The sequence below is a fragment of the Natator depressus genome, chromosome 23 (genome assembly GCF_965152275.1).
Source record: "Natator depressus isolate rNatDep1 chromosome 23, rNatDep2.hap1, whole genome shotgun sequence".
Classification (NCBI taxonomy): domain Eukaryota; kingdom Metazoa; phylum Chordata; order Testudines; family Cheloniidae; genus Natator; species Natator depressus.
The window spans coordinates 10,839,680-10,852,670 of record NC_134256.1 but is presented as its reverse complement, the minus strand read 5'-3'; the positions used below and the strand labels follow the sequence as shown (position 1 = coordinate 10,852,670).

General features: G+C 42.6%; 1 protein-coding gene across 1 annotated transcript in view; it reads right to left on the bottom strand.

Annotated features, from left to right (window-relative positions):
• LOC141976803 (butyrophilin subfamily 2 member A2-like) overlaps positions 1-12,991 on the bottom strand; it is a 98,775-nt gene that overhangs the window by 46,098 nt on the left and 39,686 nt on the right. The window contains exon 18 of the mRNA XM_074937967.1: positions 8,805-8,825. Within this exon, the coding sequence (XP_074794068.1) occupies positions 8,805-8,825 (21 nt within the window). The remainder of the gene's footprint in view (positions 1-8,804; positions 8,826-12,991) is intronic.

Here is a 12,991-nt window from a genome sequence, read left to right as displayed (position 1 = left end):
AATCTGTCCACATCTTTCCTAAAGTGTGGGGCCCAGAATTGGACACAATATTCCATATGGGGCCTCACCAGTGCCAAGTAGAGTGGGACAATTACATCCTGTGTCTTTCATACAATACTTCTGTTAATAAACCCCAGAATTATATTAGTCTTTTTTGTAACTGCACCGCATTGTTGATTCATATTCAATTTGTGATCCACTATAACCCTCAGAACCTTTTCAGTAGTACTACCACGTAGCCAGTCATTCCCCATTTTGTAGCTGTGTATTTGATTTTTCCCTCCTAAATGAAAACCTTTGCACTTGTTTTTATTGAATTTTATCTTGTTGATTTCAGACCAATTCTCCAATTTGTCAAGGTTGTGTTGAATTCTAATCCTGTCCTCCAAAATGCTTGCCAGCTTGTTGTCATCTGAAGATTGTATAAGCATTCTTTGCACTCAATTATGCAAGTTATTATTGGAAATATTGAATAGTACTGAACCCAGGACTGACCTCTTTGGGACCCCACTAGATATATCATCCCAGTTTAACAGCAAACCATTGATCGCTACTTTTTGACTATGGTCTGCAAATGAATGACATACATTTGAATAAAGTACATGTGTTCTCTAGATGGTGTGAACTAATGTTTTCAGTGCAGGGTGACTTAGGGTAAGGAGCTCTTTGGCCTGTGTTACAGTAAGTTTTATATGTGTAAGACATTACTGTAAGTGATTAGGTCTACCCGACACCTATTCACAGAAGTCGACCATGGTCATCATTCCATAACTTTCTAAGTGTATTGTTTTTTCCTTGTTATTAATAAGAATGTATTTAGACTGATGGACTAAAGATCAGCACTGGACTTAACTAATCAGTGTTCCAGATCCTATACCAGAGGTGGGCAAACTTTTTGGCCTGAGGGCCACATCTGAATATGGAAATTGTATGAAGGGCCATGAATGCTCATGAAATTGGGATTGGGGTGCGGGCTCTGGAGTGGAGCCAGAAATGAGGGGCTCAGGGTGCGGGAGGGGGCTCTGGGCTGGGGCAGGGGGTTGGGGTGCGGGTAGGGGGGTGAGGGCTCCGGCTGGTGGTGCAGACCCTGGGGTGCAGGAGGGTGGGACTGAGGGGTTTGGATGGCAGGAGGGGGATCAGAGCTGGGGCAGGGGGGTTGGGTGCTAGAAGGGGTCAGGGGTGCAGACTCCAGGTGGTGCTTACCTCAAGCAGCTCCCAGAAGCAGCAGCATGTCCTCCCTCCGGCTCCTACATGTAGGTGCAGTCAGGCAGCTCTGCTTGCTGCCCCGTCTGCAGGTGCCATCCCTGCAGCTCCCATTGGCCACAGTTGCCAGCCAATGGGAGCTGTGGGGGAGGCGCTTGGGGCGCGGGCAGCGTACAGAGCCCCTTTACTGTAGGAGCCAAAGAGGGGACATGCTGCTGCTTCTGGGAGCTGCGCGGAGCCACTGCACATGCGGAGTGAGGCAAGCCCCGGCCCACACTCCCCAGCAGGAGTTTGAGGGCTGGATTAAAATGTCTGAAGGGCCGGATGTGGCCCCCGGGCCATAGTTTGCCCACCCCGTCCTATACATTAGATGTAATTCTCTCAGGGTATGTCTATACTAGTGATAGGAGGTGTAATTCCCAGCTTGGGTAGACATGCTCATACCAGCTCTGACTGAGCTACTGCACTAGAAAAGAAGTGTAAGTGCAGCAGTGTAAGCAGCGAGAGGGGCTAGTCTCCTGAAGTAGTATCCCAACTGAAACTATAGCTATGTACTCTAAGGGTATGTCTACACTACAAAATTAGGTCGAATTTATAGAAGTCGGTTTTTTAGAAATCGGTTTTATATATTCGAGCGTGTGTGTCCCCACAGAAAATGCTCTAAGTGCATTAACTCAGCGGAATGCTTCCACAGTACCGAGGCTAGCGTCGACTTCCGGAGCGTTGCACTGTGGGCAGCTATCCCACAGTTTCCGCAGTCTCCGCTGCCCATTGGAATTCTGGGTTGAGATCCCAATGCCTGATGGGGCTAAAAAATTGTCGCGGGTGGTTCTGGGTACATATCGTCAGGCCCCTGTTCCCTCCTTCCCTCCGTGAAAGCAAGGGCAGACAATCGTTTTGCACCTTTTTTCTTGCGTTACCTGTGCAGACGCCATACCACAGCAAGCATGGAGCCCGCTCAGGTAACCATCACCGTATGTCTCCTGGGTGCTGGCAGACGTGGTACTGCATTGCTACACAGCAGCAGCAACCCATTGCCTTGTGGCAGCAGACGGTACAGTAGGACTGGTAGCCATCATCGTCATGTCCGAGGTGCTCCTGGTCGCCTCTGTGAGGTTGATCAGGAGCGTCTGGTCAGACATGGGTGCAGGGACTAAATTTGGAGTGACTTGACCAGGTCATTCTCTTTAGTCCTGCAGTCAGTCCTATTGAACCATCTTATGGTGAGCAGGCAGGTGATACGGATTGCTAGCAGTCCTCTTGTACCATCTTCTGCTGGGCAGGCAGGAGATGAGGATGGGTAGCAGTCCTTCTGCACCATCTGCTGCCAGCCAAAGATGTAAAAGATAGATGGAGTGGATTAAAACAAGAAATAGACCAGATTTGTTTTGTACTCATTTGCAACTCCCCCTCCGCCCCCCGTCTAGGGGACTCATTCCTCTAGGTCACACTGCAGTCACTCACAGATAAGGTGCAGCGAGGTAAATCTAGCCATGTATCAATCAGAGGCCAGACCAATCTGCTTGTTCCAATAAGAACAATAACTTAGGTGCACCATTTCTTACTGGAACCCTCCGTGAAGTCCTGCCTGAAATACTCCTTGATGTAAAGCCACCCCCTTTGTTGATTTTAATTCCCTGTAAGCCAACCCTGTAAGCCATGTCGTCACTCGCCCGTCCCTGCATCAGAGCAACGGCAGACAATTGTGCATCTGAGTTGAGAGTGCTGTCCAGAGCAGTCACAATGGAGCACTCTGGGATAGCTCCCGGAGGCCAATACCGTCAAATTGTGTCCACAGTACCCCAAATTCGACCCGGCAAGGCCGATTTAAGCGCTAATCCACTTGTCAGGGTGGAGTAAGGAAATCGATTTTAAGAGCCCTTTAAGTCGAAAAAAAGGGCTTCATCGTGTGGACGGGTGCAGGTTTACATCGATTTAACGCTGCTAAATTTGACCTAAAGTCCTAGTGTAGACCAGGGCTAAGGCACCTAGCCCATCCAGCTGCCCATGCAGCCCTGGCCACATTGCTATTTTTGGCATTCTAGCTCAAGCAGAGCCAGTGCAGGTATGTCTATCCAAACTGGAAATTACTTCTCCACTTCCAGTGTAAATGTCCTGTTAGTTAAGGTGAAGTTTCTTTGTGGAGAAGAAGGGGGATAATCTTCCATTTTTCAGGTCATTGATAAAAATGTTAAATAGCACAGGCACAAGAAGGAGAGGTTATCACCCTGTGCAATACGTGGAGTTCTTCAAGATGTGTCCCCCTGTGAGTTCTCTGCTTCAAGTGTGCATGTGCCCATGGTCCTTCAATTGGAGATTTTCTGTAGCAGTGTCTGCTAGGCCTGCGCATGTGCCCTACACAACCTCATGCCCTGCACCAAGGCTATATAAGGCTGCTCAGGCAAACCACCTTCAGTTCTTCCCGCACTTCAAAGTCCCATAGAGAGAGAGGAAGAGGGGCAGGTAGTGGAACACACATAGGGACACACACCTCAAAGAACTCCAATGACTGAACAGGTTGAGTAACCTCTTTTTTGTTCAGGAAGTGTTCCTGTGGATGCTCCACTTCAGATGACTACTGAGAAGTACTCCAACCAGAGGGGGAGCTTCAGTGCTGAGTCAAGACTTAGACAAGACTGCATTCCCAAGGGCAGCATATGATCTGGAAGAGTGGACTACAACATAATGTTTGGAAAAGGCATGTACTAAAGTCCAAGTTGCAGCCTTGAAGATTTCAGCAATGGAAATGTTCTTAAGCAGCACCATGGAAGTAGCAAGAGCTCTCATTGAATGGGCCAGTACCCTAGAAGGAGTTTGCATATTGAAAGATTCATAACAGGAAATGATGCATCCAGAAAGCCATCTAGCGAGCCTCTTATTATAAACAGTGAATCCTTTAGATGAGTCAAAATTGACCCAAACAGCCTTGGAGACTTCCTAAATGGCTTGGTCCAGTCCATGTAAAACATTAATGCCCTCCTGACATCCAGTGTGTGTACTATAGCATACTCGGTGGTGAAGTGTGGTTTAGGGGACAAAAATGGGAGATGTATGACCTGGTTAATGTGAAACTCTTATGACACCTTAGGTATGAATTTCAGTTGAAGGAATAATGAAACTTTGTCCTTCAAGAAAACCAAAAGTGGATCCACCATTAATGCACCTATTTCCCCAGTGCTTTGAGTAGAAGTGACGGCCCCTAGGAAGGACATCTTCATAGATAAGTTAAAGAAGGAACAGGTTGCTATCAGTTTAAAGGAAGTCTCTTGAGACATCTGATTACCAACTTCAGATCCCAAACAGGAGTGGGTTCTTTCATCCAAGGGAAAAGGTTCCCCAATCCTTTGAGAAACCTCACTGTTGTGAGGTAAGAAAACACTGAGAACCTTTCCACAGGGGAGTGAAAGGCCTTATGGCCACCAAGTGGATTCTAACAGAAGTCAGACAATCCTGTCTTTTTCATTTCCAGGAGGCAGTTTATAGAAGTGGAGAGGGAAGAATGAGAAGGTGGATGATATTGCTGTTCATATCAATGGGTGAATCTCATCCACTTTTGAATCCTACTGTTCAACAACACCTGCTGTACCTCTGCAGAGCAAACACTCTATTCCTGTGAACCATTGAGGACCCACACCTTGAGGCATGTGAAGTTTGAGTCTCATCTCTCAATTTTTTCTACTTGTGCTCTTGAGGGGGGCACAGAAATGACATGTCTGGGAAATGTGAGTGTCCCCCAGGCAACGGATACAACAGGAATGTCCCTCCTGACCAGGATAGCCTCCTAGCAAAGGAGACATCTTTTAAAGCCTGGTCTTCCTGCCATACTCCCATAAAGGAGGAAAAGCAGCATCCCCGCAGTGGGAGGGGGGAAGGAAAGGGAAAGATGAGGGGATAAAACAAATTTTAAAAGATAAGCTAAACAAAGCTTAAAAACTTGTTAGGTTAGACTAAACTAAAAGGAAAGCAACTAAACTGGCAGCTAAGTGGGCACACTAGATGCCCCATCTCTCACCAAGGTGGCTGAGAACTAACAAAGGGCAGTTCACTTGTGTAGCCCTTTGTAGCCTCGGTGCAGGGCATAGGGTTCAGAAGGGTGCATGAGCAGGCCGAATGGGTGGTCCTACCAAAAAACTGATAGAAGATACATAGCACACATGCATATAAAAATGCACATTTACTAGGACTGTCAATTAAATCACAGTTAACTCATGTGATTACCTCAAAAAAATTAATCGCGATCTAAAAAAATAATTGTGATTAATCACACTTATTACAATAGAATACCAATTGAAATTTATTAAATACAGAAAAAGTGCACCGTGCTCACTTTATATTATTATTTTATTACAAATATATATACTGTAAAAATGATAAAAGAAATAGTATTTTTCAATTCACCTCATACAAGTACTGAAGTGCAATCTCTTTATCGTGAAAGTATAACTTACAAATGCAGATTTTTTTGGTTATATAACTGCACTCAAAAAAGAAAAAATGTAAAACTTTAGAGCCTAGAAGTCCACTCAGTCCTACTTCTTATTCTGCCAATCACTAAGACAAACAAGTTTGTTTACATTGACGGGAGATACTGCTGCCTGCTTCTTATTTACAATATTGCCTGAAAGTGAGAACAGGCATTCACATGTCACTTGTGTTGCAAGGTATTTACATGCCAGATACGCTAAACATTCGTATGCCCCTTCATGCTTCGGCCACCATTCCAGAGGACGTGCTTCCATGCTGATGATGCTCATTAAAAAATAATGCATCAATTAAATTTCTGACTGTACTCCTTGGGGGGAGAATTGTAGGTCTCCTGCTCTGTGTTACCCGCATTCTGCATAGATTTTGTGTTATAGCCGTCTCGGATGATGAGCCAGCACATGTTCGTTTTAAGAACACTTTGACAGCAGATTTGAAAAAATGCAAAGAAGGTACCAATGTGAGATTTCTAAAAATAGCTACAGCAGCTGACCCAAGGTTTAAGAATCTGAAGTTTCATCCAAAATCTGAGAGGGACAAGGTGTGGCGCATGCTTTTAGAAGTCTTAAAAGAGCAACACTGACACGGAAACTACAGAACCCAAACCACCAAAAAAGAAAATCAACCTTCTGCTGGTGGCATCTGACTCAGATGATGAAAATGAACATAGAATCATAGAATATCAGGGTTGGAAGAAACCTCAGGAGATCATCTAGTCTAACCCCCTTCTCAAAGCAGGACCAATCCCCAACTAAATCATCCCAGCCAGGGCTTTGCCAAGCCTGACCTTAAAAACCTCAAAGGAAGGAGATTCCACCACCTCCCTAGATAACACATCCCAGTGCTTCACCACCCTCTTGGTGAAAAAGTTTTTCCTCATATCCAACCTAAACCTCCCCCACTGCAACTTGAGACCATTACTCCTTGTTCTGACATCTGCTACCACTGAGAACAGTCTTGATCCATCCATCCCCCTTTCAGGTAGTTGAAAGCAGCTATCAAATCCCCCCTCATTCTTCTCTTCTGCAGACTAAACAATCCCCATTCCCTCAGCCTCGCCTCATAAGTCATGTGTTCCAGTCCCCTAATCTTTTTTGTTGCCCTCCGCTGGACATTTTCCAATTTTTCCACATCCTTCTTGTAGTGGGGGCCCAAAACTGGACACGATACTCCAGATGAGGCTCACCAATGTCGAATAGAGGGGAATGATCACGTCCCTAGATCTGCTGGCAATGCCCCTACTTATACATCCCAAAATTCCGTTAGCCTTCTTGGCAATTTGGTTGGGGATTGGTCCTGCTTTGAGCGGGCGGTTGGACTGGATGACCTCCTGAGGTCCCTTCCAACCCTGATATTCTATGATTCTATGAAATCACACAGAAGGAGACTACATTTAGAAGTGTCTTTTAGGTGCTATCTGCTCTACAAAAATAACTATGCTTAAACAGGGTTGTGAGGCAAAAAAAAATTCTATGTCCTCATGGGAAAGGGAAAAAAATTGTATTACACTGTTGAGCCCTAACAGCAGCTAAACATATTGTTAATCCTTAACAGTGTGCTCATTCAGGCCCTTCCAATCTCTCTCCATTACCTTTTTGGGGGGTGATTTAAAGGTGTATCTATATCAGTGGTGGGTGAAATTCTGTGGCCTGCGTTGTGCAGGAGGTCAGACTAGATGATCATAATGGTCCCTTCTGACCTAAATATCTATGAATCTATGAATCTATGAACAAGGGCACATTGTTGACTCATATCCAGCTTCTCGTCTACTGTAACTACTAACATGCATCGGGCTGCTCTGCTTTGGATCATTATCAGACAGAACCCATCATCAGCACGGAAGCATGTCCTCTGGAATGGTGGTTGAAGCATGAAGGGACATATGAATCTTTAGTGCATCTGGCACATAAATATCTTGCAACACCAGCTACAACAGTGCCATGCGAATGCCTGTTCTCACTCTCAGGTGACACTGTAAACAGGAAGCAGGCAGCATTAGCTCCTGCAAATTGTAACAAACCTTGTTTGTCTGAGTGATGGGCTGACCAAGAAGTAGGACTCAGGGGACTTGTAAGCTCTTAAGTTTTACATTGTTTTATTTTTGAATGCAGGGTTTTTTTTTACATAATTCTACATTTGTAAGTTCAACTTTCATGATATGGAGATTGCACTACAGTACTTATATGAGGTGAATTGAAAAATACGATTTTTTAGTTTTTTACAGTGCAAATATTTGTAATAAAAATAAATATCAAGTGAGCACTCTAGACTTTGTATTCTGTGTTGTAACTGAAATTAATATATTTGGAAAATGTAGTAAACATCCAAAAATATTTAAACTAAATGGTATTCTATTGTTGTTTAACAGAGCGATTAATCACACGATTAATTGCAATTAAATTTTTTAATCACATGATTGATTGCAATTAATTTTTTTAATCACTTGACAGTCCTAAAATTTCCCAATTTCATTCTCAAATTGTTTGGCAAAAAATTATATTTGATCAGCATTTATGTCTTTGTTTTTTGAAAATTTGTTTCACATTGTAATTGGCTATTTGAGGTATGAACTTGATTCATGAGTAGTAGTATGAATCAGCCATATTCAGACAGCCTCATATTTAGTGAGATAAATATTATGATCCATAACTTGTGCTATCTCTGTGTTCAACCACCATTGCATTCTCTACCCTGCTTTCAGCCTGTCATCATGCCTTCTCTGTTTTCATCTAACAAAATTATCCTCATTCTTTTCAATGTACATTGCATACTGAATTCACAGGTTCTCACATCAGATTCAGGGTGAATTTGAAATCTCAATAATATCAAGTTCCAGATAAAGATTAGAACACACCTGCCCTGCACAGTAAACCACTTCCTGGGAATTAAAAACCTCAATATTGTTTTACTTTCAGTTTTCATCAAAGCCTCGTTTTTCCTGGGTGTAAGTTCACTGATTTCACTGGTGTTACAGACAGGATGTATTTGGCATCTGGTGTATAATATACCCTTCGGAGAGGAAGTGTGGCCAAAACAACTACACAGAACATGCAATTCCATCAGATCCTCTATCCCTCTGCTGCTTAAGATTAAAGCTATAGAGATCAATACAAACTTACCCCTTTCCTTTTGCAATTGGTCTGCAAAGGAATGACATACATTTGAATATAGTACATCTATTCTTTTGATACAGTGAAATAATGTTTTCTATGCAGAGTTAGCATAAGGGGCTCTTTGGCCTGTGTTATAAGAACATAAAAGCAGCTATACTGGATCAAACCAAAGGTCCATCTAGCCCAGTATCCTGTCTTCCAACAGTGGCTTATGCCAAGTGCCCCAGAGGGAATGAACAGAACAGGCAATCATCAAGTGAGCTATCTCCTGTTGCCCATTCCCAGCTTCTGGCAAACAGATGCTAGTGACACCATCCCTGCCCATCCTAGCTAATATCCATCAATGGACCTATCCTCCATGAATTTATCTAGTTCTTTTTTGAACCCTGTTATAGTCTTGGCCTATACAACATCCTCTGGCAAGGAGTTCCACCGGTTGACTTGCATCATGTGAAAAAATATTTTCTTTTGTTTGTTTTAAACCTGCTGCCTATTAATTTAATTTGATGACCCCTAGTCCTTGCGTTATGAGAAGGAGTAAATAACACTTCCTTATCTACTTTCTCCACATAAGTCATGATTTTATAGACTTTTATCATATCCCCCCTTAGTCATCTCTTTTCCAAGCTGAAAAGTCCCAGTCTTATTAATCTCTCCTCATATGGCAGCCGTTCCATACCCCTAATAATTTTTGTTGCCCTTTTCTGAGCCTTTCCAATTCCAATATATCTTTTTCAAGATGAGACAACCATATCTACACACATTATTCAAGATGTGGGTGTACCATGGATTTATACAAAGGCAATATGATATTTTCTGTTTTATTTTCTGTCCCTTTCTTAATGATGCCCAACATTCTGTTCGCTTTTTTGACTGCCACTGCACATTCAGTGAATGTTTTCAGGGAAATATCCACAATCCCTTTCTTGAGTGGTAACAGCCTGTCATAAATATAAAGGGAAGGGTCACCACCTTTCTGTATACAGTGCTATAAAATCCCTCCTGGCCAGAGGCAAAATCCTTTCACCTGTAAAGGGTTAACAAGCTAAGGTAACCTCGCTGACACCTGACCCAAAATGACTAATGAGGGGACAAGATATTTTCAGATCTGGAGAGGGGGACAAAGGGGTCTGTCTGTCTGTGTGATACCTTTGCTAGGAACAGATCAAGGATGCAAGCCTTCCAACTCCTGTAAAATTAGTAAGTAATCTAGCTAGAAAATGTGTTAGATTTCCTTTTGTTTTTTGGCTTGTAAAATTAGCTGTGTTGGGGGGAATGTGTATTCCTGTTTTTGTGTCTTTTTGTAACCTAAGGTTTTGCCTAAAGGGATTCTCTATGTTTTGAATCTGATTACCCTGTAAAGTATTTACCATCCTGATTTTACAGAGGTGATTTTTTTTACCTCTTCTTTAAATAAAATTTTTCTTTTAAGAACCTGATTGATTTTTCATTGTTCTTAAGATCCAAGGGTTTGAGTCCGTGTTCACCTGTACCAATTGGTGAGGATATTATTATTAAGCCTTCCCCAGGAAAGGGGGTGTAGGGCTTGGGGGGATATTTTGGGGAAGACGTCTCCAAGTGGGCTCTTTCCCTGTTCTTTGTTTAAATTGCTTGGTGGTGGCAGCATACTGTTCAAGGACAAGGCAAAGTTTGTACCTTGGGGAAGTTTTTAACCTAAGCTGGTAAGAATAAGCTTAGGGGGTCTTTCATGCAGGTCCCCACATCTGTACCCTAGAGTTCAGAGTGGGGAAGGAAGCTTGACAGCCAATTTAGACCCCAACATTTGATATATATAGTTGGGATTATGTTTTCAAATGTGCATTACTTTGCATTTATCAACACTGAATTTCATCTGTCATTTTGTTGCCCAGTTACCCAGTTTTGTGAGGTCCTTTTGAAGTTCTTTGCAGTCTGCTTCAGGCTTAACTATCTTGAGTAGTTTTGTATCATCTGCAAACTTTGCCACCTCACTGTTTACCCCTTTTTCCAGATCATTTATGAATATGTTGAATAGGACTGGGCCCAGTACAGACCCCTGGGGGACACCACTATTTACCTCTCTTCATTCTGAAAACTGACCGTGTATTCCTACCCTTTGTTTCCTATCTTTTAACCAGTTACCAATCCAAGAGAGGACCATCCCTCTTATCCCATGACAGCTTACTTTGCTTAAGAGCCTTTGGTGAGGGACCTCGTCAAAGGCTTTCTGAAAATCTAAGTACACTATATCCACTGGATCCCCCTTGTCCACATGCTTGTTGACACTCTCAAAGAATTTTAGTAGATTGGTGAGGCATGATTTCCCTTTACAAAAAACAGTTTGACTCTTCCCCAACAAATTATGTTCATCTATCTGTCTGACAATTTTGTTCTTTACTATAGTTTCAATCAGTTTTCCAGGTACTGAAGTTATGCGTATCTGCCTGTAATTACCGACATCACCTCTGGAGCCTTTTTTAAAAATTAGCGTCACATTAGCTATCCTCCAGCCATCTGGTACAGAAGCTGATTTAAATGATAGGTTAGAAACCACAGTTAGTAGTTCTGCAATTTCACATTTGAGTTCCTATAGAACTCTTGGGTGAATACCATCTGGTGATGGTGACTTATTACTGTTTAGTTTACCAGTTTGTTCCAAAACCTCCTCTAATGACAACTCAATCTGGCACAGTTCCCAAGATTTGTCACCTAAAAAGAATGGCTCAGGTTTGGGAATCTCCCTCACATCCTCAGCCATGAAGACTCATGCAGAGAATTCATTTAGTTCCTCTGCAATAGCTTTATCATCGTTGAGTGCTCCTTTAGCATCTCGATCGTCCAGTGGTCCCACTGTTTTTTTTTTTTTTTAAGCAGGCTTCCTACTTCTGATGTACTTAAAAGAATTTTTGCTATTACTTTTTGAGTCTTTGGCAAGCTGTTCTTCAAATTCTCTTTTGGCCTTCCTAATTATATTTTTACACTTCATTTGCCAGAATATATGCTCCTTTCTATTTTCCTCACTAGGACTTAACTTCCACTTTTTAAAGGGTGCCTTTGTACATCCCACTGCTTCTTTCACTTTGTTGTTTAGCTATGGTGGCACTTTTTTGGTTCTCTTGCTGTTTTTTAATTTGGGGTATACATTTAATTTGAGCCTCTATTATGGGGTCTTTAAAAAGTTTCCATTCAGCTTGCAGGGATTTCTCTTTTGGCACTGTTCCTTTTAATTTCTGTTTAACTAACTTTCTCAATTTTGTGTAGTCCCCCTTTCTGAAATTAAATGCTACAGTGTTGGGCTGCTGTGGTGTTTCCCCCGCCACAGGGATGTTATAATTAAATTATATGATGGTCATTATTACCAAGTGGTCCAGCTGTATTCAGCTCTTGGATCAGATCCTGTGCTCCACTTAGGACCAAATCAAGAATTGCCTCTTCTCTTGTGGGTTCCAGGACTAGCTGCTCCAGGAAGCAGTCATTTAAGGTGTCAAGAAACTTTATCTCTGCATCCCATCCTGAGGTGACATGTACTCAGTCAGTGTGGGGATAGTGAAATCCCCCCTTATTGAGTTTTTTTTTATTTTTATAGCCTCTCTAATCTCCCTGATCATTTCACAGTCATTATCACTGTCCTGGTCAGGTGGTTGGTAATATATCCCTACTGCCATATTCTTATTATTAGAGCATGGTATTAATATCAATAGAGATTCTATGGTACAATTTGGTTCATTTAAGGTTTTTACTTCATTTGATTCTAAGCTTTCTTTCACAGATAGTGCCACTCCCCCACCAGCACGACCTGTTCTGTCCTTCCGATGTATTTTGTACCCTGGTATTACTGTGTCCCATTGATTATCCTCATTCCACCAAGTTTCTGTGATAGGTCCATCAATGGCTATTAGCCAGGATGGGCAGGAATGGTGTCCCTGGTCTCTGTTTGCCAGAAGCTGGGATTGGCTGACAGGGCATGAATCACTTGATGATAACCTGTCTTTTCATTCCCTTTGGGGCACCTGCCATTGGCCACTGTCAGAGGACAGGATACCGGGCTTGAAGGAGCTTTGGTCTGACCCAGTATGGCCATTCTTATGTTCTATTAGATCAATAGCCTCATTTAATATGAGGCACTCTAATTCACCCATCTTATTACTTAGACTTCTAGCATTTGTATATAAGCACTTTAAAAAGTTGTCACTTTTTAGCTGTCTGCCATTACA